Source organism: Sus scrofa, chromosome 12 (genome assembly GCF_054392235.1).
Source record: "Sus scrofa isolate SSC_HxYL_T2T_F1_AM1 chromosome 12, Sscrofa_HxYL_maternal_Yorkshire_Landrace_v2.0, whole genome shotgun sequence".
NCBI lineage: Eukaryota > Metazoa > Chordata > Mammalia > Artiodactyla > Suidae > Sus > Sus scrofa.
In genome coordinates, this window is record NC_139394.1 from 53288249 (window position 1) to 53312818 (window position 24570).

Sequence of the window (24570 nt, forward strand, 5' to 3'; positions counted from 1 at the left end):
TGCTCAAAATCACCCTGCTGATTAGAGGTAGGATTGGAGCTAGCATCGTCCTCATGGACTGGTTTTGGTCCTGGCTTCACTTTTTACTCCCCAGATTAAACACAGCGGTAAAGTCAGTTCCCCCAGTCATGCTGGACCCCCTGGGTGCCCAGGCCTGGGCTGGCATATCTGGGTGCACATGGAACGGGTGATCCAGAGGCTTGGCTCCCAGTGAGGGGGAAGCCTGTGGGCTGGGAACTAGCTGAGACCTTTGGAGTTGGATCCTGACCAGGTACTTTTTTTTTTTAGGGCTGCCCTCCCGCCCCCCGTGGCATATGGAAGTTCCCAGCTAGGGATCAGTCAGAGCTACAGTTGCCAGCCTACACCACAGCCACAGCAACGCAGGGTCCGAGCCGTGTCTGTGACCTACACTACAGCTCATGGCAACGCTGGATCCTTAACCCACTGAGCAGGGCCAGGGATCGAACTGGCAGCCTCATGGTTACTAGTCAGATTCGTTTCCGCTGTGCCACAACGGGAACTCCTGACCAGGTACTTTTGACGTCACCCTTTCTCTCCCTCCACGGGTGAGGTCTCCTCTTGGGGGGCGGGGGCACCGTTTCTGATGAAACGGACGCTTCCCCTTCTATCTGCCTCCTCCCTTGGCCTCCAGGTTAACAATCTGATTTTTTTGTTTTCTCCCCACATTTTCCAGGCCTCCCAAATGATTGTATCCTATGATGAGCATGACGTCAACAACACATTCAAGTTTGGGGTTATTTATCAAAAAGCCAGGCAGGTAAGCATCATGAATCCATACTGGTCACTGTATCCTGTGGTTTCTTGCTGGAAACTCTAGTTTTTCTTGTCCCTCAAGCACGGAAGCCTTGCATGGGCTTCTTCTTTTTTTTTTTTTTTTTTTTTTTTTTGTCTTTTTACTATTTCTTTGGGTTGCTCCCATGGCATATGGAGGTTCCCAGGCTAGGGGTCGAATCGGAGCTGTAGCTGCCAAGCCTACGCTAGGGCCACAGCAACGCAGGGTCTGAGCCGTGTCTGTGACCTACACCACAGCTCACGGCAACGCCGGATCCTTAACCCACTGAACAAGGGCAGGGACCGAACCCGCAACCTCATGGTTCCTAGTCAGATTCGTTAACCACTGCGCCACGACGGGAACTCCCCGCATGGGCTTCTTAAACCCTCTGCCTACAGTGATCACATTGACATGTGTGTTAGGCCGGTGGTGGCAGGATCTTCAAGGGGGGCTGCTCCTCGCAAGAAGGCCTGCACACCCTTCTGTTTACACCAGGGAAATGGGCAGACACGAGGACGGCTGTGTGCGTGTTTTTTTTTCTTCGAAGAGCCGGTTGTTAAAAATTTTATCAGCATGCACTTCTCACCTTCCTCTGTCTCTTGCAGCGCTTATGTGCTGCTTGGGAGTTAGTTGACCAGAATAGTGCTTCTCAAAATGTGTTTTTCGTGAGACACTAGCCTGGTGAGGTCCCCTGTGAACAAATAAGTTTCAGGGGGAAGTGGTCAATTGTGGGGGAATATTTTCAAGGTTCCAAGAGCCCCGAAGGTAGAGAACGCCTGATAACTTCAATGAACTTGGTGTTTCGCATACCTCTGTGACCACAAACTTCCCATCTTTCTTCCCATCAACATTTATTCACACCCTGAGGAACAGTCTGCTGAGCATACTGATATTTCCTTACCTGGGTTGTGTGAAAGGAGGTTCCCTACCCATTTCCTCTTGGTATCATCCAAGAGATGACTTTCTATAATTTTTTGGTTATGTGAATTAAGGAATGAATAAGAGTGTTGGCCCTGCTAATGGTAGGTCGATAGTATCTTTCAATATTATCTGTCATTCATCTTTTGTGTGTGTGTGTGTGTGTGTGTGTGTGTGTGTGTGTGTGAGATGGTGTCTTTCTTGGCTGGATGATAGCTGATTTGCTTGTCTAAAGATATTAGACCGCAAGAGGCACGTGTTCACTTAAAAGCACTCTAATTAATGAAGGCTTGAGGAGCTGAAAGAGCAACACAGATGCATCTTATAATTTAAGGGGATTATTCAGGTAACCGCTCCAATTATTTTCATATATTGCATTTTTATGTTGTATGGCTGTGATCACTTATTAAAATTCTTTGCTTGTGAAATTTGCCAAAGCAGATCTCATAAGGTGATTACATGCCAATGTTCCAGCAAAGTTATAATCACTGAACATTAACCAGCCACCTCTGAGAAGGAGTCCGTGTGTTGTTTAGGTACCTGACACTGCCAAGGCAAGGTGGGGGCGCAGATAAAAGTCTTTAAAAGAAAAACAACAACAACAAAACCCTCAAGATTGTTGTTTTGCAAACCTGCTTTAGAGGAAATTAATATGAACATTTGTTGCATGAAAGCCCTGTGCCCATCTTAGGATATAAATAAGCCCCATCTAACTCTATTTGTCGGGCACTCTGCTAAGTACTGTGGGGGATACAGTGATGACTAAGAACCCCTCCCTGAGTGCATGGTCAAGCTCAAGGCCAGTATAAAAATAAAGACAATGCTAATACCAGGCTGGGTGTAAATCCTGGAGAGAAGTGCACAACCCAGAGCCTGAGCTGGATTGTTTTCCCCGTAGGAGATGTAGGTTGCCTGCAAGCAGCTGTTCTTCCAAACTCTGGCTTCACAACCTGGGGCAAACAGCCTGCTAGGCTAGAACTGTGATGCTCTCATAGCATATGACAGATCAGGGATTGGGAAATCTTTTCTGTAAAGGGCCAGAGAGTACATATTTTAGGCTTCGCAGGCCGCATGGTTTGTGTTGCCCCTGTTCAACCCTGACTTTGTAGTGAAAAAGCAGCTGTAGATAATACTGAATGAATTGGCCTGTGTTCCAATAAAACTTTATTTATAAAAACAGGCTACGGGCCAGGCTTGGTCCCCACCCCCACCACGGCCATGGTTTGCTGACCCTGCTAGAGACGAGTGCCTCCAAACTTCAGACATTCACAAACCACATCGAAGGTCATATCATTCTACCCTTTCATGTTTTTATTGCACGAGTACCATTAACTACTTCACATTTGCTTTTAAAAGTTTTCTTTTAAAAAAAGAAAAACACGAGTTCTCTGGAGGCTCAGGGGGTTAAGGATCAGGCATTGCCCCTGCTGTGACTTGGATTGCTGCTGTGGCATGGGTTCGGTCCCTAGCCCAGGAACTTCTGCATGCCATAGCCATGGCCAAAAAAATAAAAAAAAAAAAAAAAAAAAAAAGAAAAGAAAGAAATATTAAAAGTTGAACTAAAAAAGTTTTATTTCGATAAAATAATGCCCTTTGTAGCAACATGGATGGACCTAGAGATGATCATTCTAAGTAAGTTGGAAAGAGAAAGACAAATACCATACGATGTCATATGTGGAATCTAAAATATGACACAGATGAACTTATCTATGAAACAGAAACAGATTCACACATAGAGAACAGACTCGTGGTTGCCAGGGACGGATTAGGAATTGGGATTAGCAGAGGCGAACTGTTATATATAGAACAGATAAACAACAAAGTCCTACTGTACACGACGTTGTAAACCAACTGCACTTGAATAAAAAAATTCAACTAAAACAAGCAAGGAAAAGTTAGCCAGATGTCGGAAAAAAATCCCGAACCTGGAGTCCTACTGTACAGCTCAGGGAACAATATTCAACATCCTGTGATAAACCGTAATGGAAAAGAAGATGAAAAAGAACGTATATTAGTATGTGTAACTGAGTCACTTTGCTGTATGGCAGAAATTAACATTGTAAATCAACATACTTAAATAAAATTAAAAAATGTTTTCTTTCATCCTAAACTCACTTTTTAGAAGACATTTTGTATCACTACTCTAATTGGAAAATCAGTATCACAGGTAATTCTAAAAAAAAATACTGGATGGAGTTCCTGTTGTGCCACAGTGGAAATGAATCCGACTAGGAACCATGAGGTTGTGGGTTCGATCCCTGGCCATGCTCAGTGGGTTAAGGATCTGGTGTTACCATGAGCTGTGGTGTAGGTCGCAGATGCGGCTCAGATCTGGCATTGCTATGGCTGTGGTGTAGGTCACAGATGAAGCTCAGATCCTGCGTTGCTGTGGCATAGGCCAGCGGCTACAGCTCCAATTGGAGCCCTAGCTGTGGGTGCGGCCATAGAAGAGATAAAATAAACAAACAAATAAATAAATAAATAAATAAATAAATAAAAAAAATAAAATAAAAAATAAATAAAATAAAAAGAAATACTGGAGTTCCTGTCGTGGCTCAGTGGAAACAAATCTGACTAGTATCCATGAGGGTGATGGTTCGATCCCTGGCCTCTCTCAGTGGGTTAAAGATCTGGCATTGCCGTGAGCTGTGGTGTAGGTCACAGATGCTGCTCAGATCCTGTGTTGCTGTGGCTGTGGTGTAGGCCGGCAGCTACAGCTCTGATTCTAGAACCCCTAGCCTGGGAACCTTCATATGCTGTGGGTGTGGCCCTAAAAGGACGTAATAATAATGATAAATGAAGAAAATAGTATAAAAAAGCAAAATAAAATTATTGAAACCTAGCTAGATTCTGTTGCCTAGTGAAGGCTTAGAACCTGCAGTCTCTTCTTTTTTCATATGAAGCAGGCATTAAGGAGATGTTAAAGAATCTCCTATTGGAAACTTTCTCCTTAAAGTGAATGCACAGACTGGGGCATCGTTGTGTCCTCTGCAGCTGTTCATTGCCATCTTTGGTTGTTTGCAGAACCTTCAGTTGTTTGCAGAGCCTACCACTGTGGGCAGACCTGTTGATTAGGTAGGGCCACTCCGTGTTTTAAGCCTGTTGTGATTGTAGAGCTTGCTGCTGTTTTCAGCTTTGCTTTCTATTTTTTAAAAAAAAAAATGATTAAACTTTAAATTTTTAGATATTTCTGGATCTACATGCAGTTGTAAGAAATAATACAGAGAGATATTGCGTACCCTTTCTTTACCTGGTTTCCCCCAAAGGTAATGTCTAATAAAATGATAGCCAGGGTGCTAATGGTGAAACAATCCACAAATCTTATTCAGATTTCCCCAATTTTACTCATACTCATTTGTGGTGTGTCTGTGTGTGTGCATTTCATTGTATATAATTTTATCACGTGTGTAGATTCTAGAGTCAAGATACAGAAGAATTCCACCACCAGGAGAATCCCGGTGTTTCCCATGGTTTTATAACCATGTTAATGTCCCTCCTGCCTTTATGCTCCCTTACCCACTTCCATCCCTAACCCCTGGCAACTGCTAATCTGTTCTCTAGTTTCTACAACTTTGTCATTTCAAAAACGTTATATAAAAGGAATCCTACAATATGTAACTTTTGGGTACTGGCTTTTTTCTACTGAGCAAGATTCTGGAGTGTATCAATGCTTCATTCCTTTTCATGGCTGAGTAGTGTTCCATGGTGTACATAGATGTACCACAGTCTGTTTAACCATTCACCCACTGACCATCAAACATCTAGGTTGTTTCCATTTTTTAGCTATTATAAATAAGGCTACTGTGAACATTGGCGTACAGGTTTTCGTTTGAGCAGAAGTTTTTGAATGCTTAGGAGTACGGTTGCCTGGTTGTGTGATGATTATATGTTTAGTTTTGTAAGAAGCTGCCAAGCAGTTTTCTAGCATGGTTGTTCCATTTTACGTTCCTGCCAGCAGTGTGTGAATGATCTGTTCTCTCAACATCCTTGCCAGCATTTGGTGCTGTTACTATTTTTCATTTTAGCTATTCTGATAGATGGATAGTGAGATCGCATTATGGTTTTAATTTGCAGTGTTCTAATGGCTAATGGTATTAAACATCTTTTCTTATTTGAACATCTTAATTACCATCTATATATCCTCTTTTTTTTTTTTCCTTTGGCCACTCCCATGGCATGCATAAATTCCCAGGCCAGGGATTAAATCCATGCCATAGCTGTGAATCAAGCCACAGCAGTGACAATGCTGGATCCTTAACCTGCTAGACCACCAGGGAACTCCCTGTGTATCCTCTTGAATGAAATGACTGTTCATGACTTTTTACCATTTTCTTTTTCTTTGCTTTTTCTTTTCTTTTTGGCTGCCCTGTGGCATATGGAGTTCTCAGGCCAGGGATCAGATCCAAGCTGCAGTTGTGACCTGTGCCTCAGCAGGGGCAATGCCAGATCCTTTAACCCACCTGCATGCTGATACTGCAGAGACACTGCTGATCCCATTGCACCACAGTGGGGACTCCTGACCATTTTCTAATTGGATTTTTTTCTTCACTGTTGAGTTTAAAATTTTTAAATAACAGCTTTATTGACATGCAATTCATATACCATACAATTCACAATGGTATGTTACCTATGTCTCAATAAAGTGTAAAATTCAGTGGTTTGTAATACATTCAGAGTTGTGCAACTATCACCATTATCTAACTCTAGAAATTTTTCATCACCCTCAAAAGAAACTCCATTCCCATTAGCAGTCAGACACTCCTCATCATCACCATATTCTGTTGTTCCTGTCAACCACAAATCTATTTCTTTCTCTATGGATTTTCCTGTTCTGGACATTTCATACAAAGGGATCATAATATGTGGCCTTTGATGTCTAGTGCTTTTACTTAGCATAATGTTTTCAAGGTTCATTCATGTCGTGGAATGAATCAGTACTTTATTCTTTTTAATGGCTGAATTATATTCCCTTGAATGGATATACCACATTTGTTTATCCATTTGATGGACATTTTGGTTGTTTCTACTCTGAGACTCTTGTGAATAATGCTGTTACTAATATTTGTGTAGAAGTTTTTTTTTTTTTGTATGAACTGTTGTTTTCATTTCTTTTGGGTATATTCTTAGGAGTGGAATTGCTGGGTTACATGGTAACTCTGTACTGAGGCTTTGGAGGAACTGCCAGACTATTTTCCAAAAGGATAGCACCATTTTACATTCCCACCAGCAACATATGAGGGTTTTGATTTTTTCACATCCTCATCAATACTTGTTGTTTCTTTTTGATTATTGTGTGAAGTGGTATCTCACTGTGGTTTTGATTACTATTGAATTTTGAGAGTTCGTTATATATTCCAGATACTAGTCCTTTTTCAGAAGTCCAGCAATTAATTATTCATTTTACACTTGGGTTTTGGTGTAAGTCTAAGCACTCTTTGCTTCAGCTTTTTTTTTTTTTTTTACTTGAGCAGCAGCTTCTGTTCAAATAGATAGTGCTCATTGACTGGCACCCCCAAATCCAACTCTGTTGAATGAGCCTTATTAGTCCTTGCTCCAGTGGAAGACAGAGCCACTGGATGGTGAATGTGATGGGGGATGGGAAGGGAGGAAGGGAACCAGGTATCTGGACAACCACATACCTTCCCTTGGCACCAAGAAGGTGCACTCCAGCCCCTGATCCTGTTTCTCTTTCAGACTCTAGAGGAGGAGCTCTTCGGGAACAATGAGGAGAGCCCAGCTTTCAAGGAGTTCTTGGATCTGCTGGGGGACACCATCACGCTTCAGGACTTTAAAGGGTGGGTTTTGGCCATTTGATAGCTCTAGCCCCATTGATGAAGCCTAGAGGGTGAGGGGCAACAGCTGAGTTTGGAGAGGGTGCACGTGGGAGTTAAACACACACACACACACAAGGAACATGAGATTACTTTTAAACAAATGATTGGTATCCATGGATTGCCTGCCTAAGGAATCATTGGTACAGGGGATAATCTGGAAAGGCAGCTGATCTGAAATGCATTGACTTTTGCCTTTAGGAAGCATGATGAAAATAGCTCCACCTCAGATTTGCCTTCCTAATTACAGGGGGCTCAGATCAAGAGTGAAATAAATCCGCTTTCCCTATCACTCACCTGAGAGGCATTCTGGAAAGAGGGTCCTGTGTCATTTTGGGAGAAATGACCCATTTTAGATAAAACGCAAAAAGAGTGGATAATTAAGAGTTGAGGCAAATACCGTAATCCCTGTGTCAGGAATCTATGCAATAGTCTCTGGTTCCCTAAGTGAAAGAATATCAGGGCTCTTGCTTGGAAAGCTCTGGCCCTTGATTCTCCTTGACAAAGGTGACACTTGGGGAGGGGCTTTGGACCTGGCCAACCTGTTCTCTGTTTTGTGCTGGGCACATGGCTGGGCCCTCAGAATCCCTACACGTGTGAGTGCACCTCGATCCCTGCCTGGCACGGAGTAGGCGTTCAATAATCACTTCCTCTGCTCCCTTCTCTCCTCCTCTTCCTTCTCCTTTTAATCTCCCCCTCTCCCTCCCCCTTCAAGGTCATTGCTACTATCTGGAGTCAGTCGCACATGGGTCAAAACCTCATCTCCACCATTTATTAGCTCGATGACTTTGAACAAGTGACTTCATCTCTGCAAGCCTCAGTTTCCTTGTCTGTAGAAAAGACGATAAAGATAGTACTAAGCCCACAAGCTTGTTGGAGAACTAAAATAGATAATGCACACGAAGCCCTGAAGCCAGTGCCATGCACAGAGGAAGCACTGGTTGTCGTCGTTATTATTCTTATTATATCACCTTCCGTTGGCTCTGAGATGCAGTCTTTATGAGATGTATCCTGATTTCAGAGATATTAAGTTGTGAAAAAATGTTACATCTTGCAATTGATGAAATAAAGTGTATTCAAGCCAGGGTGGACCCCAGAGATCAAGTGATCCTATCCCTTCATTTTCTAGAGAAAGGAAACTGAGCCTGGAGAGATTAAGTGATATGCCCAAGGTCACGTGCTGACTTGGTGGTGGAAGCTGGTCTAGAACCTGGTGCATCTGACTCCTGGCCTCATGTGCTTTCTGCCCTGTGGGGCTAAACACAGTTTCTGTATTTCTTGTACTATAGTGCTTGGACTTAGGGGAGGGACTGATGTCCAGGGTCTATTTTATTTGTTTTCTTTCTTTTCTTTTTTCTTTCTTTTTTTTTTTTTTTTTTTTTTTTTGTCTTTTTGTCTTTTTAGGGCCACACCCATGGCATATGGAGGTTCCCAGGTCAGGCCAGGGTCGAATCAGAGCTGCAGCTGCCGGCCTACGCCAGAGCCACAGCAACGCCAGATCTGAGCTGCATCTGCAACCTACTCCAGAGCTCACAGGAACGTCGGATCCTTAACCCACTGAGTGAGGCCAGGGATTGAACCTGCAACCTCATCAGATTCCCTAGTCAGATTCATTTCCACTGTGCCATGATGGGAACTCCCTATTTTATTTAATTTTCTTTTTTTTTAATCATTTATTTGTTTATATATTTTTTCACTGTACAGCCTTGTGACCCAGTTACACATACACTTATTCGTTCTTTTTCCTCACGTTCCGTGTCCCATCATAAGTGACCAGACAGAGTTCCCCGTGCTACACAGCAGGATTTCCTTTTCTTAAAGGGACTTGCATCCTCCTCCCCTTACTAAAGAACGGGATCCACGTGTTAGCATCCCGGAAGCCCGCCCCGTCCCTTAGTATCTTCCTGCCTGTGAGGAGGTAACCTGAGAAGGGCCTTCCTTGGGCACCCCCACCCCCCAATCTGGGTGCTACCCCCAGTCCTCCCACATCAGGGACTGGCTGGGCAGGAGTCAAACATCTGTCCCCTCTTCTGGCTGACTCTGGATCCTCCCGTGGGGCTCGCCACCATCCAACAGGAGGGCCAGCTGCCCTGGCTCCAGGCTGAGGACGTGGACACAGCTTTGCAGAGAGCAAAGGCTTATGCCCAGCCTTGAGGGCCACTGGCATCTGGGACAGCATTTGTCTGGGATTGTGGACGGATGCCCTCTCTTCTCATGTGTGGAGGAGGGGCCACAGCCACAGCTGGGAATGGAGGGTCTGCCTTTGTCTTTTTTTTTTTTTTTTTTTTCTTTTTTTGTCTTTTTTGTTGTTGTTGCTATTTCTTGGGCCGCTCCCGCGGCATATGGAGGTTCCCAGGCTAGGGGTCGAATCGGAGCTGTAGCCACCGGCCTACGCCAGAACCACAGCAACGCGGGATCCAAGCCGCGTCTGCAACCTACACCACAGCTCACGGCAATGCCGGATCGTTAACCCACGGAGCAAGGGCAGGGACCGAACCCGCAACCTCATGGTTCCTAGTCGGATTCGTTAACCACTGCGCCACGACGGGAACTCCTGCCTTTGTCTTTTAAATAACTTATGCTTAGGACACCAAGGCTCATCTGCTCCGAAGGGCAGACCTACCTGTTTCGCTGCCTCAGAATCGCTCCGCTTTTAACTTTTCCATAACTTCTCATTCATTCTCCTGCCCCCGTGTCCTTAGGGAAGGTCGTACCAAATTGACTCCCTCCCCTTCTCTTTCTCCCCTTGGCACCTGCCTGTTTCCCTGACAGTTTCCGAGGCGGCCTGGACGTGACCCACGGACAGACGGGGGTGGAATCCGTGTACACGGTGTTTCGGGACAGGGAGATCATGTTTCACGTCTCCACAAAGCTGCCCTTCACCGAGGGAGATGCCCAGCAGGTAACAGGGTTCAGGATGGCGTTGGCTCCCCAGGGCGTGCCAGGCGAAAGCCTGCGTCTGGTCTGGTCTCCCTGAGCGACGGAGGCCCCTTTCCCCATTTTCGTCATCAAGAGGCCTGTCTGTTCATTGGCATTCCTCTTATCAAAACCCATCCTGTTGCATTATCTCACCAAGGCCGCAGGTCAGCAGCCTGTGCAGGAGCTGGGACGGGCTCCTGGTTATCCTACTGGGACCAGTGGGGAAGCTGCAGCTCCACGCCATTAAAAGACTGTTTCCCAGGTGATCAGAGCAGAGCCGGGAGCAAAGCCTGATCACATAGGGTGGTGGCAAAGAGTACATGATGGCGTCTGCAGATGGCAGCTTGATGCCAGTGTGGCCACGCAGGGGACCGAGATGCTGGGCAAGCCGGTTAACCTCGTGGCCTCATTTGCCTCCTCTGTAGAAGGGGGGATAACACCATGTAAGTCAGAGGGTTGTGGTGGGGCTCGTGTAACGTTCTGCATACAGGGCTTAGTATAATGCCTGGCCGGCAGCAGGCTTCCTACCTAATGGCTGTTCACTGTCCAGGCCATTCTTCCCAGCCTGGAGACCATAAAGCAGGTTATTGCATGAAACACTCCCTGCTCCTGCCCCTCATCCAGCTTTTCTGGTCATACAGCCTCACCTCTCCCCACATCTGCCCTGGGCAGGAATCCAGCCCTTTCCTTGACTGCAGAGCCCTGGATGAGACCTCTGCTCCCAGTGTATCCCTCTCCTTTGCTGCTTCCGACAGTCACATGTCCCCAGGGAGGATCTGGCTTTTTTTTTCCTCACTGAGCCCCGACACCAGCATCTGGTCTCTTGCTGCGGCCCCACCTGCCCCGTCCCATTCCTTGTACCTTTTCAGTCTCCAGGGAGGTAAGAAAGGCAGTTCAGTCTCCCCGCAAGCTCGGACCCGTTTGGGTCTGAGCAGGAAACCTGGGAGGGAGCACAGATGTAATATCGTAAACATAGCGCCTGGCGTCTTAGGAAAAAAGGAAATTGGCAAAGAAGACAGTGCTTTGGCTCAGAAATAACTACTGAATGTCCCAGAAACAAATAGCCGGATTCCTTGTGTAGCCAAAGTAGGTTTTCTCTTGGTGTTTTTTCCTCAAGTCTCTGCTCCCTCACGGCCCCTGAACCCCTTGCCGCAGCCTGAGGCTGAGGGCTGTGCTCTGCCTGGCTTGCTCTTAGCGTCACCTCTGTTAAGTGGGACATGCACAGAGCTTGGCTCTCAGCAACGGCTGAATACATAGTGATTTTCTCTCCCTAAGAAATGGATGATGTATGAGGAATAAGTGAGACAATTTGTAGAAGTGCCCAGCATGGGGCTTATTATACAGCAGGTGCTGAGTACGGAGAGGCTCAATGGGACACATAGAGCTTGCATGCCGTAGGTACTTAATAAAGGAACAACGTGTGGGTAAGCCCTTAGCCAGGACTTAGTGTATAGGAGGCTCTTGATATGTGTGAACAGTCCAGCATGGTTCCTGGCACACAGTAGGTGCTTTGTGTTGGAGATCATCTGTGACAGCACCTGGCAGAGCATGGGGTGCTGGATCGGGCTTGGATTTCTCTCTCCCCCGTGACCTCCGCCGAGCCAGGTTGCCCGTATTTCCTAAGCGTGGGTCTTCTCCCTTCTGGAATAGGATGATTTGCCCCCGTCCCAATGCGCATCCACACTTCCTCCCCTCCTGCCCCATCTCCTCTTCCAGGAAGCCCTCTCAGATTACCACTAGGCCTCTAATTTTTGCCCTCTTCTCTGTCCCTATAGCATCAGGCCCTTCGAGGGCAGTGGGATTTGCTGGCCGCTGCCTTAGGGTTAGTGTTCTCAGGTGGCTCCACCTGTGTCAATCCATCACCGGCTCTCCCAGGGCAAAAGTCAGCCCCCCCTTTTAACTCTTCTCCCCGAGTCCTGAGTCAGGGCTACCTCTGCAGGCCAGCCTCTTCCTGACAATTAGGCATCTTCCTCATTTTTTTCCTTTTTCGTGGCTTCTAAAGAGGGAAAGAAGAGGCTTCCCTGAGAGAGAGGTCTCAGGGTTCCAGGGTTTATGTGTAAAGATAGAATAATGAGGCATTTCCTGTATGGACCACTCTCTTTTCAGGATGTTCCTAACTGGCGTGTGACCGTGGAACCTTTTGTTTGTTTGTTTGTTTAGCTCCAGAGAAAGAGACACATTGGGAATGACATTGTGGCCGTCATCTTCCAAGAAGAAAACACGCCGTTTGTCCCAGACATGATTGCCTCCAACTTTTTACATGCCTACATCGTCGTGCAAGCTGAGAACGCGGGCACAGAGACCCCATCCTACAAGGTAGGAGGATGTGATGGGCCGGGCACGTCACCCCGCTTTATAGAATCCGCGATACCGAGGAACAGCAGGGCTCCGTGGCTCCTAGGCCATTCTCCAGAGTATGCTGGATGCGCCGTGACTTCTTGGGCTTTTGGGATTGAGGAGCTAGACTCTTGGAGAGCCACTTCTGAGGTCACCTCAACCGTCTCGTGGCCTCCAGGCTCCACCGCCTCTACGTCAGGGGTTGAGCAGCTGCTTGTGTTCCTGGTTGAAGTCGGGTAGCGCCGTCTGATAGAGGGAGGCAGAGGCAGGGGAGAGGAGAGGAGAGAAAGCAGACAGGGTTGTCAGCAAGGAGGGCGTAACAAAGGGAAGGAAGAAAAAGGAGAAACGTTCCTGGTAAGATGGCTGGAGAGCCTGGAGCCTGGGAGACCCCGGCCCCTGGGCGGGCCCCCCTGGGTTGGCCATGCTGGGTAAATGATCCGTCTTCATCGGGAGGCTCCCGGGGGGGTAGGGTTGTGAGCATCAGGGTCTAAGCCTCTTGATTCGCTAGTGGAGTTTCACCTTGACTCAGGACCCCCGGGCCCCGATGTAGACGAACCTCTCTGCCCTCACCCTGCCTCCTCCTGATGGCCGTGTCGTCACCCCTCGCCTTTGCTTCTCCAGGAGAAATAATCTCAGCCTCTCGGGCAGCAGTTTTTCTATTTCTCAGTGGCGTTGGGCGGGCATGGGACTCAAGCGAGAGGATAGACTGAGGAAAGGGTTTTAAGGTGGATGTTAAGTCTTTGAGCTCCTTTTCGATAAAGTGCAAAATGTGGAGTTTAAGTGCTTCTTTGTGTATCCTGGGGAGAGAGGCCGTCGCTCAGATGCTCAGATCCCTGCTCCCTGCTCCCCATGATATTAGGAACCCCTGTTGGAAGGGAGAGGGAAAAACAGCCTGGGAGAGGGAAACCATGAGGCCTGAAATAGTTTCTACATGATAGCTTAGGCCAGAGCTGCTTTCCTGGGTTCATGAGGCCATAGCCCTTCATGGCCATCTTTATAAAATATCCATTTAGCTTGAATTACTCTGGGAAAGAAAAATGCTGTTATATAATTCTTATATAATTATATAACAATTATATCTACACAATGACGTAGAATTGTTATATTGTACAATTGTTATATCAGTACAAACCCAAGTATATTAAGTACAAATATTTGCATTGGCTTTAGGAGTTCCCTGACGGCTTAGTGGTTAAGGATTTGGCATTGTCACTGCTGTGGCTCAGGATCGATCCCTGGCCCAGAAACTTTTGCATGCTGTGGGCACAGCCAAAAAAACACATTACATTGAACACTTTACTATGTGTCATTTGTTAAAAAACATTTTATATCAGCTTTAAAGCCAAATAGGAGGCCTCTAAAAACAAAAGGAGCCCACACTCTCTCCTGTTGAGCAGAACCAACTCCTTCATGTGCTCATGTTCACGCTTCTCTGTCATTAAGTTGAAGACGTCTTTTTTTTTTGTCTTTTTGCCATTTCTTGGGCCGCTCCCGCGGCATATGGAGGTTCCCAGGCTAGGGGTCGAATTGGAGCTGTAGCCACTGGCCTATGCCAGAGCCACAGCAATGCAGGATCTGAGCCACATCTGTGAGCTACACCACAGCTCACGGCAACGCCGGATCGTTAACCCACTGAGCAAGGGCAGGGACCGAACCCGCAACCTCATGGTTCCTAGTCAGGTTCGTTAACCACTGCACCACGACGGGAACTCCTGAAGACATCTTGATTTGGATATTTCCTTGAAGGCTTTGGCCGACATGGGCATTCACGTCAAACAGCTGCTTGATTCATTTGTTGGTGGCAGCAGGTGTACTCATTCAGTGCCTGCTGTGTGGGCAGGGGGAAGGGACATAGAAGCAGCTTCAGGGAAGGGACAGGAGAGGCTGTGAGTACAGGTCAGCCCCTCCACCAACTCTTTTCACAGCCGGTGGAGGCAGAAGGTTGTGGAGAAGGATCTGCAGAGTAAAGCTGTGTGATACGAGGGCTGCCAGGCCCTGCCAGGCAGTCATGTACGGCTGTGTGGCTTGTCTGCTGGGCCTCTGCTGGCAGGAGGAGGCCTCTTGTGGCCATTTAGTGTTGCTTTTGGTTTCCTCGTAGAAAATGGAGTTCTGCTAACCGGCTCTCCACTTTCCTAGGGCTTTAGCAGAGGAGGAAAATAGGAAAGAGGAAAATTAAGGATCCCCCAAAGCCCCATCCCACCTCCGGTGCTGAGGCTGGAAGTCTTTACTGAGTCTCCCCAGCCGGAGTCTCTGGTCCAGGGAAAGGCACTGTCCTCAGAGAGGTGGTGAGAAGCACAGCTCCCAGGGAGGAGAGTGGGGCTGTGCCTGGATGTGGGGCCTTGGGCTCCACCTGCCAGGCAAAACCTTGAAGCTGGAAGGTGAGACCTGGGAGTGGGGGCCAGGTGGGGGCACAGAGGGCAGGGAGGGAGATCAGCCTTCAGAGGCTCTGTCAATGCATGCCCTCTACAGCACCCCAGTGATGGGACCTGGTTAGATCCCCCAGGGAGTCCTGGCGACGTGAGACCTTAGCTGACCCCTGCAGGCTTAGCGGCTAAGGCAAAGGAGGGTGAGGTTTCCCTCGGGGCTGAGCAATGACCCAGGAGGCCCCCACTGGGAAGAGTGAACAACAGGAAAGAAGAGGAAGTCGGGGGCCGGGAGGCCCGGGGCGGGGATGTGCAGAAAGGAGCCAACTGAGAAGCTCTAGAATCCTGGCTCTGCCTCTGACTGCTGTGTGACCTCGGGCCAGTTCCTTCCCTCTCTGGGCCTCTGTTTCCATCTGTGTGAAATGAGGAAGTTGGAGCAGGCAGCCTCTGAGCTTCCTCTAGCCCTGACACGTGTGGAGGGGAAGGAAGGGGAGTTGAGAAAGAGGGGTGTGTGTGTGGTGGATTAGGAAGTGGTTTGGGGAGCTCTGTAGTATTTCAGGCGTCTTTATTAGGTGCAAGTCAATAGGGAAAGTGAAAGGGCACCGAGGGACCACGGTTACCCCTCACCGGGTACTTGCTCTGTGCTGTGCACCTTGCCAGGCCCTTAAAAGCAGCCTTCTCGAATTCTCACAAGCCTCCGGCCAGGCAGGCCTCCTGTGGGCCCTTTTTATGGGGGAGCAAACTGAGACTGACAGCTTATGCTTCTTAAGGCCCAAGGCCACAGTCTGGAAACAGTGGTGCCAGAGTTCCGTCCAGGTCTAGCTGTGGTCTCATCACCCAGCCGTCGGAGCTGGTAGGAACATGGACCCACAAGCTTGGGTGTGCACGAACCAGCACCCTGGATGAGTGTGCAGACGGGAATTTCGTCCCCGTCCTGCTAGCCTTGAAGGAAATTCCAGCTGAGTCCCCGCAACCCTGTCTGAGCTTACATTGCCCCAGTGCCTTAAGCCCTCCAAGGACGTCGGGGATCTTGCTTGAAGCTGCCCAGGGGCCGGGCTACCCTCTGTGGAGCCACTTTCCCCACAGCTGCTCTGTCGTGTGAGCAATCGAGGGGTCCTCTAAGGCTTCCAGGCGAGGCTTGGACAGACCTGGGGATCTTATCACATCTGGAGTCGTCGGAGGCTTCCCGCATCCCGGGCGCATCCTTATTACTCACACACCCACGCCTCCTTCTGCTTTCCAGTCTCCAAGAGTCTCTTCCCCAGAGTCACCTGCAGTCTCTCTCCTTCTGAGCCCTGCCCCAGCCGCTTCTGGGAGGCCCTGGCTGGATTTAGAAAAGAGGAAGGTGGGGTTGTGTTCAGGCAGCTTCTGCTTTCAGCCCAGCACCCCAGTTCTCCCCAAGAGGAGGAAACCACAAAAGCCGGGGTATTTTTTTCAGAAGCGGTCAGGAGCAGGAGCACATGGGGATAGAGAATGGCCATCAGACGAAGGATACTGTCCCCTGCCTTTCTGAATTGGCTGCTTCAGGGGGCTCATGGGGCCTGTCTGCTGGGAGATTTGGGTGCATTTAAGAGCCTATCTGGGAGTTCCCGTCCTGGCTCAGAAACAGATCTGACTAGCATCCATGAGGATGAAAGCTCGATCCCTGGCCTCACTCAGTGGGTTAAGGATCTGGTGTTGCCATGAGCTTTGGTGTAGGTCACAGACGCAATTCAGATCTGGCGTGGCTGTGGCTGTGGTGTAGGCCGGCGGCTATAGCTCCAATTCAACCCCTAGCCTGGGAACCTCCATATGCCATGCGTGCAGTCCTAAAAAGCCAAAAAAAAAAAAAAAAAAAAAAAAAAAAAAAGAGCATATCTGGAGCTACTTACCCAGTCAGCACAGACCACTCTAATGCAAGCCTGAGAAGGAGGGGGCGTCAGGTGGGAAGAGGGCAGAGCCAGGCCTGGCCTCTGGCCTTGTCCCCATCAGCAGCCTCTCAGCAGCCTTCCCCCTTCCACTACCCTGGCCCCAATTTTGGCTCTTTGGGTGGAATTCTTGACGTGTGCCATGGGTGCACAGTGGGTGGCCGAGGGGAACTATTTGGCAGCTGGAATCAGCCAAACACACATCCTTTCCTGACTCTGGGCACTGCAGTGTGGGCCATGCAGACAGCCTTGTGCTTGGGGAGAGAAAGTCATATTGACCAGCCCCCCTCCCGCTCTCCTCCCCTCCAGACCCTGGCAGGGCCTTTCCTTGGCCCCGCTCCAGCTCTGAGCTGCCTGTTCACCCCGTCTGGCAGACTTTCTGCGTCTGCCCTACTTCACAGGCCTGGGAGGCTGGCGGTGCTCCAGGGCTGGGCTCACGTCAGCAGCCACCCAGGGAAGGGTGAGAGCAGACTCTCCAGAGAGGCCTGCAGTCTCGTGGGCTGAGAGCAGGTGAAACCAGGACACCATGCAGAGAGGGGGGATGGAGGGACAGCGCCTGTCCTGAGCCTGGGAGACCCCCCCACAGAGCACCTTGGTGTCCCCCCAGCTCCCAATTCCCAGCCTGGGCCCTGGTGCTCTGTTAGTTCAAGCCTCACCCAGACTGACCAACCCTTTGTGTCTGAGACCAGGGCCCCCAAATACCACACAGACGCTCCTAGGAGTGTTTAACAGTTGCAGATTCTTGGCTCCACCCCAGAGCTGCTGATTCAGTAGGTTTGGGGTGGAGCCCATGCAATTGGTATTTATTTTTAAACCCTCGAAGTTATTCTGACGCGTGGCTGGGTCTGAGAGTCAGTACTGTGGGAAAGAATCCCAGAGAAGGGGCAGGTAGCCCTGGATTCTCTGTTCTCCTCTGGGGCTAACGTCCTGCGTGCCTTTGGGGTGATGACTCCATGGCTCTCAGCATCTGCCTTGGCACCAGGAATACAGGACTGATAATTCTCCCTGTGCCTTCTCGGTAGGATTAGCATCCCGGTGGAATGAGGTAATGACATAGCATCTCCTGGGCTCTTGCACTGCTTTGAAAGTAGGGTTCCAGGCTGCTCCTCAGCCCTGTCCAGTCATCTTGCCAAACTTGCTTCCGGCCTCCAGGAATGCAGATGAGGGCAGTGGATGGCCCCACGCTATCCAGCCCCACTTCTAGGAACAGGGCCTCAAGTGTGTGGGCTGTGGCTCAGGAGGCATTGCCTTTGAATTCTTGGACGGGGAGGAGAGAGAAGGGGAGTAGACCTGCATGGGAAGGGGGCTCCCCCAGAACCCGGGCTTGGGATGCTTGTCATCCTCAGCCTGGATCTGCTCCCTCCTGGCCCACACCAAGCCTCTGTTTTAGGTCGCTGTCACTGCACGGGAAGATGTGCCTGCCTTTGGCCCACCTCTGCCCAGCCCCCCTGTTTTCCAAAAGGTAAGAACCTCTCCTTTCTGCCTCTCTCATGTCTGAGACGGACTCTCGGTTTCTACAGCCCTGGGGCCGTGGTTGGAGGGGGACTGAATTGGGCTGGGAACTTCAGGAGAACCTTCTTCCCTTGGGGTGTTTCCCCCCGTCTCCTCGTGCTGCCAGCCTGGCCCAGCACAGGGCCTCTTGCCAGGGTGTTTGATACTGGGGTTGTCTTTCTGCTAAAGAAGGGTGTTTGGAGTGTCTGTTGCGCCTCAGTGGGTGATGATCTAAACTAGTATCCCTGAGGATGCGGGTTTGATCCCTGGCCTCACTCAGTGGGTTATGGATCCAGCATTGCTGTGAGCTATGGTGTAGGTTGCAGATGCAGCTCAGAGCCCGTGTAGCTGTTGCTGTGGCTGACAGCTGCAGCTCTAATTCAACATCTAACCTGGGAACTTGCATAGGTTGCAAGTGGGGCCCTAAAATGCAAATAAATAAATAAATCAAAAAAGATTTTTATGCCATATTCCAGACCCAGGGCACAAACGGCCTCCAAGTCATGGAACTGCCACCCCGAGTGTGGAGGGGTTTATTTTCCAGCACCAGGGAAGCTGGTTTCCATGTTGGCACCTGAGCAGATAGGCTTGGGCTGGGCTAGAAAGGATGAAATGTCAGAAGGGGCCCTTTCAGGGGCTCTCCCCGGGTCCCCTGTTCTGCCTACCTCTTATCGTGGCTGAAGGCCTTTAGGCGACAGCTGAGAGCGGGGTCTGTTCTGTTCCAGGGCCCGGAGTTCAGGGAGTTTCTGCTCACCAAGCTCACCAACGCAGAGAACGCTTGCTGCAAGTCAGACAAGTTTGCCAAGCTGGAGGTGAGAGCACGGTTTCTGGTCTTGCTCTTGCCCTCCCCGCCAGCCTTTCTCGGGGGGCTGTTCTCGGGGGCTGTGTAAAGTGGGAAAGCACCATCTTTGCGCCTCGAAGCCTTTCTTCCTGTGGGAACGTCATCCAAACTTTAGGTCCCTTCAACCATTCGCTCATCATTTATTGAGCACCTACACTGTGCTGGGCTCTGTGCTGTTCCCTGGGCGAATGGGAAAAGTGAGACATGATTTCTGCCCTGGTAGGGCTCATAGGCTGATGGGAGACAGGTATGATGTAGTGCCCTGGACTCGGGTGGAAGCCAGCACAGAGGCTGCTTCTGTCTATGGGGAATGGAGGGTATGTTCGGGGAAGACGTCCTGGAAGAAGTGGCCCTTGAGCTGCTGAATCTGAATAGCTAAGGAATTTTCTTTTCCTGGGACGAGAGAGTGGGGAGGGTTATGCCAGGCCTGGGGAACAGCAAAGCGAAGGCCAGGCAGATTCAGAGCTTGATGTTGTGAGGGAGCTCCAGAGGGCTGGATGATTCCAAAGGATTGGATGAATCTTGCCTGAGAAGATTCACGGTGGGGATGGAATGGTGGGAGGCCCAGATGGAAACGCTAGGCGAGGGAGGTAGATCCAGAAAGGCTTTGAGCTAGAAGTGCTGAGGCCCTAATAAGGTGTAGGGGGAGGTGGGAGTGGGGCAGGTTGAAGGGGAAGAGGGCAGGAAGGGCGGCCAGTCAGAAGCTATTCCAGGAGCCTGGGAGAGACAATGACAGCTTGCTTATCCCGGGCACAGGACATGGTCGGAGTCCGGAAGACTTGGACTCCTGTGGATGGGACTGTGGGGTGGCTCTTGGGCCTTTGGCTTGGGCTCTTCGCTGACTTGGGAAAGTCTGGAGATGAGTTCAGTTTGGACTTGAGGTTTGGAGGTGCTGGTCCTGGTCTGCGTGAATGGCGCCCCCTGGAGGTTGTGTACAGCCTTGGACGCACCTCTGGATGGAGAGGAGCTGTGGGCTGTTGGGTACCTGGAGGTGGCGCTTGGGCAGATCTGGGATGGGAGTTATCAGGGCAGAGCCCTAGGAGGGTGTGGGTGCCTAGGAAGGGGGCAGAGGGAAGAGGGCAAAGGGCTGGGCACAGAGCTGCAGCATTTGGGAGTGTAGAGCCCAGCCTGGATGTGGCTCATTCCTGTCACCTGGGTGCGGTGTGCCAGAATAACAGCCCTTGGGCCATGCGTCTGCAGCCGCCCAGGGAGAGGGCATGCCTCTGCCGTGAGTGCCCGCTTCACAGCCCTCACCCTTTTCCCTTTCAGGACCGGACGAGGGCTGCCCTCCTGGACAACCTTCACGATGAACTCCATGCCCACACACAGGCCATGCTGGGACTGGGCCCCGAAGAGGACAAGTTTGAGAATGGGGGCCACGGGGGATTCCTGGAGTCTTTTAAGGTACAGGCACAAGAGTGGCTGGGGATTGCTAGGGTGGGGAGGGGGCGGGGTGGGGGGCATAAGAGAAGACAACAGGGCCAAGTCCACGTGATCCTGACTCCAGAGCCCAAGCGTCAGCCAGAGGTGGCAGGACCAGCAGGGACATTGCAGGTGGTTGCAGAGGGCAGGGGCGTCGGCAAGTGTGAGTGGTCAGAGCAGGCAACAGTGTTTTCCTTGTCTGAGCTGGATCATCTCCCGGCTCAGGAGTCTGCTAAGCAGGGGTAGGGGAAGCGTTAGCAGCAGGAGAGGGGCCCAGGCAAAGCAAGAACATTACTGCTTCTATCTGCTTCTTTCTGTGGTTGGGGAGCCGAGGGTGGGATGGCAGGAGCGAGGACACGAGCCTTAGGGGTCTTCAGCAGCCAGAGGGGGGACTGCAAGGATTGTTCCCCTCTGGCAGGGCTCTGGAGGATCTGGGCAGGGCTGGTGGATGGAGTTACAGGCACATCCTTGTGGACTTTGCAAAGGAAGGACTTTCTAACCAGAATGAGCTACTAAAATAAGTGGTGAGCTTCCTGTCCCTGGAAGTATTCAAAGGAGGCTCGAACAGACAGCTGGCATGGGATAAAGCTGTGCTGGCCCAGTGCTTGTTGGTTCACACAGCACATACATCTAGCCTCTGATTTGAGCCTGGCTGCAATCCTGTGCAGTTGGCAGAACTTGTGTCTTGTTATTTTGGCTCACACAGGAGGGGATGCGCTGAGAAAGGGCAAAGGGCTGCTCAAAACCTCATACCTGCAGTAGAGGTAGGGCCTTGTTTCCAACCCAGGTTTTTTGGGTTTTAGATCCGAGTTCTACTGGATTTCCCATTGCAGAAAGAGCTGTAAAGCTACCATTTTGGTGGCAGTGTGTGTGGGGTTAGGGTTAGACGCGGCTGTCTTAGAATCCCAGCTCTGCGTGATCCTGGGTATGGTCTTTCCAGCCTCTGAGCTACAGTTTTCTTATCAACAACCCAGGGATGATGAGTAGAACCTCGGCCGTGGCGTCAATGGGAGAACTCATTGAAATAACGCCCGGAAAATACACACAGCCTGGAATACAAGAAATGCTCAGCGGAAGTGTGAGCGGTTATAATTGTTTCATGGAAAAGGAAAGTTTAACACACATTATCCCATCGAAAGCCTCACGACTGCCCTCTGTGCCCTGTGAGGAAGGCTGTTATTATGGGCATAAGAATCTTGGTCTGATAATTCAGACTCAATTTTAATAATGATGGGTGTGATTTTACATGTGCGGAAACTAAGACTCCAAGAGACAAAGCAATTTGTCCCAAGTCAGCCAGCAGCAGCCATGAGAGTTGAATCCAGGTCTGCTGGATTCCAAAGCCCCTGTTCTTTTTTTTTTTTTTTTTTTTTAAATTTTTAAGTTATAGTTGATATACATTGTTCTGTCAATTTTTGCTGTACTGCGAAGTGACCCAGTCTTATGTATATAGACACACCTTCTCCTTCTCATATTATGTTTCATCATTTTCTATCACAAGTGATTCCAAAGCCCCTGCTCTTTACAGCTCTGTGACGCTGCCTCCTGGTTCCCGACTCGATTTCAACTCACCGTGCTAGCCCAGCCTGGGCAAGCCTGGGGTTAATCTCTCGCTGCCAGGCTGGACCGCAAGAGCAGGGCAGGGCTCTGCTGGCCCTGATCGGGGCCAGCTGCTGAGATTCCTCACAGGGGTGGGGGTAGTGGGCCAAGCACTTGCCTAGGCGGGTGGGAGATTCCTGGGGCTTCTGTTTTAGTCCTGATGGACAGTGGAGCCAGGATGAAATAGAAATGGGGAGATAGGAAGAAAGGGGAGCAAGGGAGAAGAGGTAAGAAGAGAGGGGAGGAAAGAGGGAACCAGGCCAGCTGGCCCAGCCATGCGAGGGGTGACTGTGAGACCCTGTAATTAGGAAAAACCTCTGTAGCGCCCCCCCCCCCCCCCCAGTAAGCCTCGCACACGGCTCCTGCATCGTACAGTCAATATAATTTATGTCAGACTTGAGCTGCTGTTGACAAGCTAACTAATGTTGTATTTTACAGACATGTAATGAAGCATGTGTTGCTTTCAGTGTTGCAGCTTTCTTTCTGTATTTGGGAATTATTAATGATTATTATATATATTATGCTATTTTTTTTTTCAGGTTTCAAATATTTTTATGACCTGGAAAAGCTTGTAGGCTGTGTCCACGGTGCCCAGTGGACAAAAGGGCCTAGCAGCTATAGACAGGTTGCGGGTTTAGGGGAGAGTGGCCTGAGGCCCTTTGTCCAGGCCCCTCCCTTCAGCAGGACAATTGGTTGATTTGTCTTTGATTCCAAGGGGCCTGCCTGAAGGGCTTTCTGAGAGAGATGCGTCAGGACTTCATCCCTGCTTGTCTTTGATCCCATAATCCAGGGAATTCATCTTTTCAACCCTAAATCCTTCCAGCTGTAGGCTGAGATAGACCAGCTTCTGTGTTCTTGTTTCCCTGTGTGTCTCCGAGGCAGCACTGCAGGGCGAGGGAGGGGACGGTCACAGTTGGTCACACAGAGTAAGCCTTCAGAGCTCTGCCAGTTATGATCAGTTTTTGTGCAGCCCCCTGCTGGGAACCCAGGCTCTTTCGCCCTGTCCTTTTCGTCGCTGCCCTCACGTCTCCCAAGCAGGGTGTAGACCAAGCACGGTAGCCTGGAGCCCAGCCACTGGGTGTTCTGATGTTTGGGCTGTGCCTATGGCCAGGCCTGTGGTCTGATGCAGCTCAGGAACTCATCTCTAGCTTTGATATTTCTTCTTGGGGTCCCTGGGGTGGAGCTGTGTGTCACTGGCAGTCCCCTGGAGTTCCTCAGACCCCCATGGAAACCCTCTTGAAGGGAGTGGTATATGAAACGACTGCAGGACGAGAAGCTGAAAAATACTGATCTCTAGACTATTGTTCTCAAATGCCCTTCTCAGCCACCGCCAACTGTTGATGAAGTTTTTATTGGTCCATGATGAAATGGAAGAGTGATGCTATGTGATGTATCCACTTGCTATGTACCTAAAACATGTGTGAGCCACGTTTTAAGAAGCCCGGAGCTAGCCCTGACCTCTGCTGACCTCATCATGCAAAAGGGAGACGGAGGACCAGGGAGGAGAAGGCACAGTGGGCAGCAGGGAGTTGTCAAATGACTTTGTTCCAGCCTCCGAGGGACTGGGATAGTTGATGCCTTGGTCTGATCTGACCCCTAGTGGCAGGAGAGGAGCACCAGGCTGCAGAAATCTCCTCCCAAGCCCTGTCGCTTGTGGCTTGGAGCTCTGGTCTGTCTGCGTGGAGATATGGAGGGATATTTCCTGTCCCACCAGGTTGCTGGAGGAAAGAAGACCCCATTCTGAACCTTAGGACTTTCCGACTTGGAGCCATCTCAGCCGACCTTCAGTTAGCATCTTCCTCTCCAAGGGCTCCTGCCTCTGTTGCGTGCCTGGTGCCCACAGGCACATCCCCCTTAGTGCTCTTCCTTGTGCACTGTGTCCCTTAAGGCGAGTTTGTTAAATTGCAACACTTGCAAAACCCATTTGTAAGCACAAGAGGTTTGTTGGTGACCTGGAGGAGATGTGCTCCCTCCGTGACACTAGCTGGTGTGTCGAACCCCGGGCTGACATGAAACGACACAAGTGGGCCCCGAGAGAGGGCTGCTTTCTCCCCACAGGAGAACCCGTTTGAAGGTAAGCCTTGAGGTGACCTGAGGGCTGGGAAGCCCCGGTGACTGAGCACAGTGATGCCATCAGAGGTGACTGGCT

At 49.9% G+C, this 24570-nt stretch overlaps 1 protein-coding gene across 20 annotated transcripts in view; it reads left to right on the top strand.

Annotated features, from left to right (window-relative positions):
* RAP1GAP2 (RAP1 GTPase activating protein 2) overlaps positions 1–24570 on the top strand; it is a 212785-nt gene that overhangs the window by 169509 nt on the left and 18706 nt on the right. For all 20 annotated transcript variants that reach the window (XR_014821518.1, XR_014821524.1, XR_014821523.1 and 17 more), the window contains 7 exons: positions 695–778; positions 7406–7506; positions 10315–10444; positions 12622–12777; positions 18459–18530; positions 19285–19371; positions 20670–20804. Coding sequence is in view for 14 of the 20 variants with exons in the window: in XM_021067635.2 (XP_020923294.1) it covers positions 695–778; positions 7406–7506; positions 10315–10444; positions 12622–12777; positions 18459–18530; positions 19285–19371; positions 20670–20804 (765 nt within the window). In the remaining 6 variants the exon portion in view is untranslated. The remainder of the gene's footprint in view (positions 1–694; positions 779–7405; positions 7507–10314; positions 10445–12621; positions 12778–18458; positions 18531–19284; positions 19372–20669; positions 20805–24570) is intronic.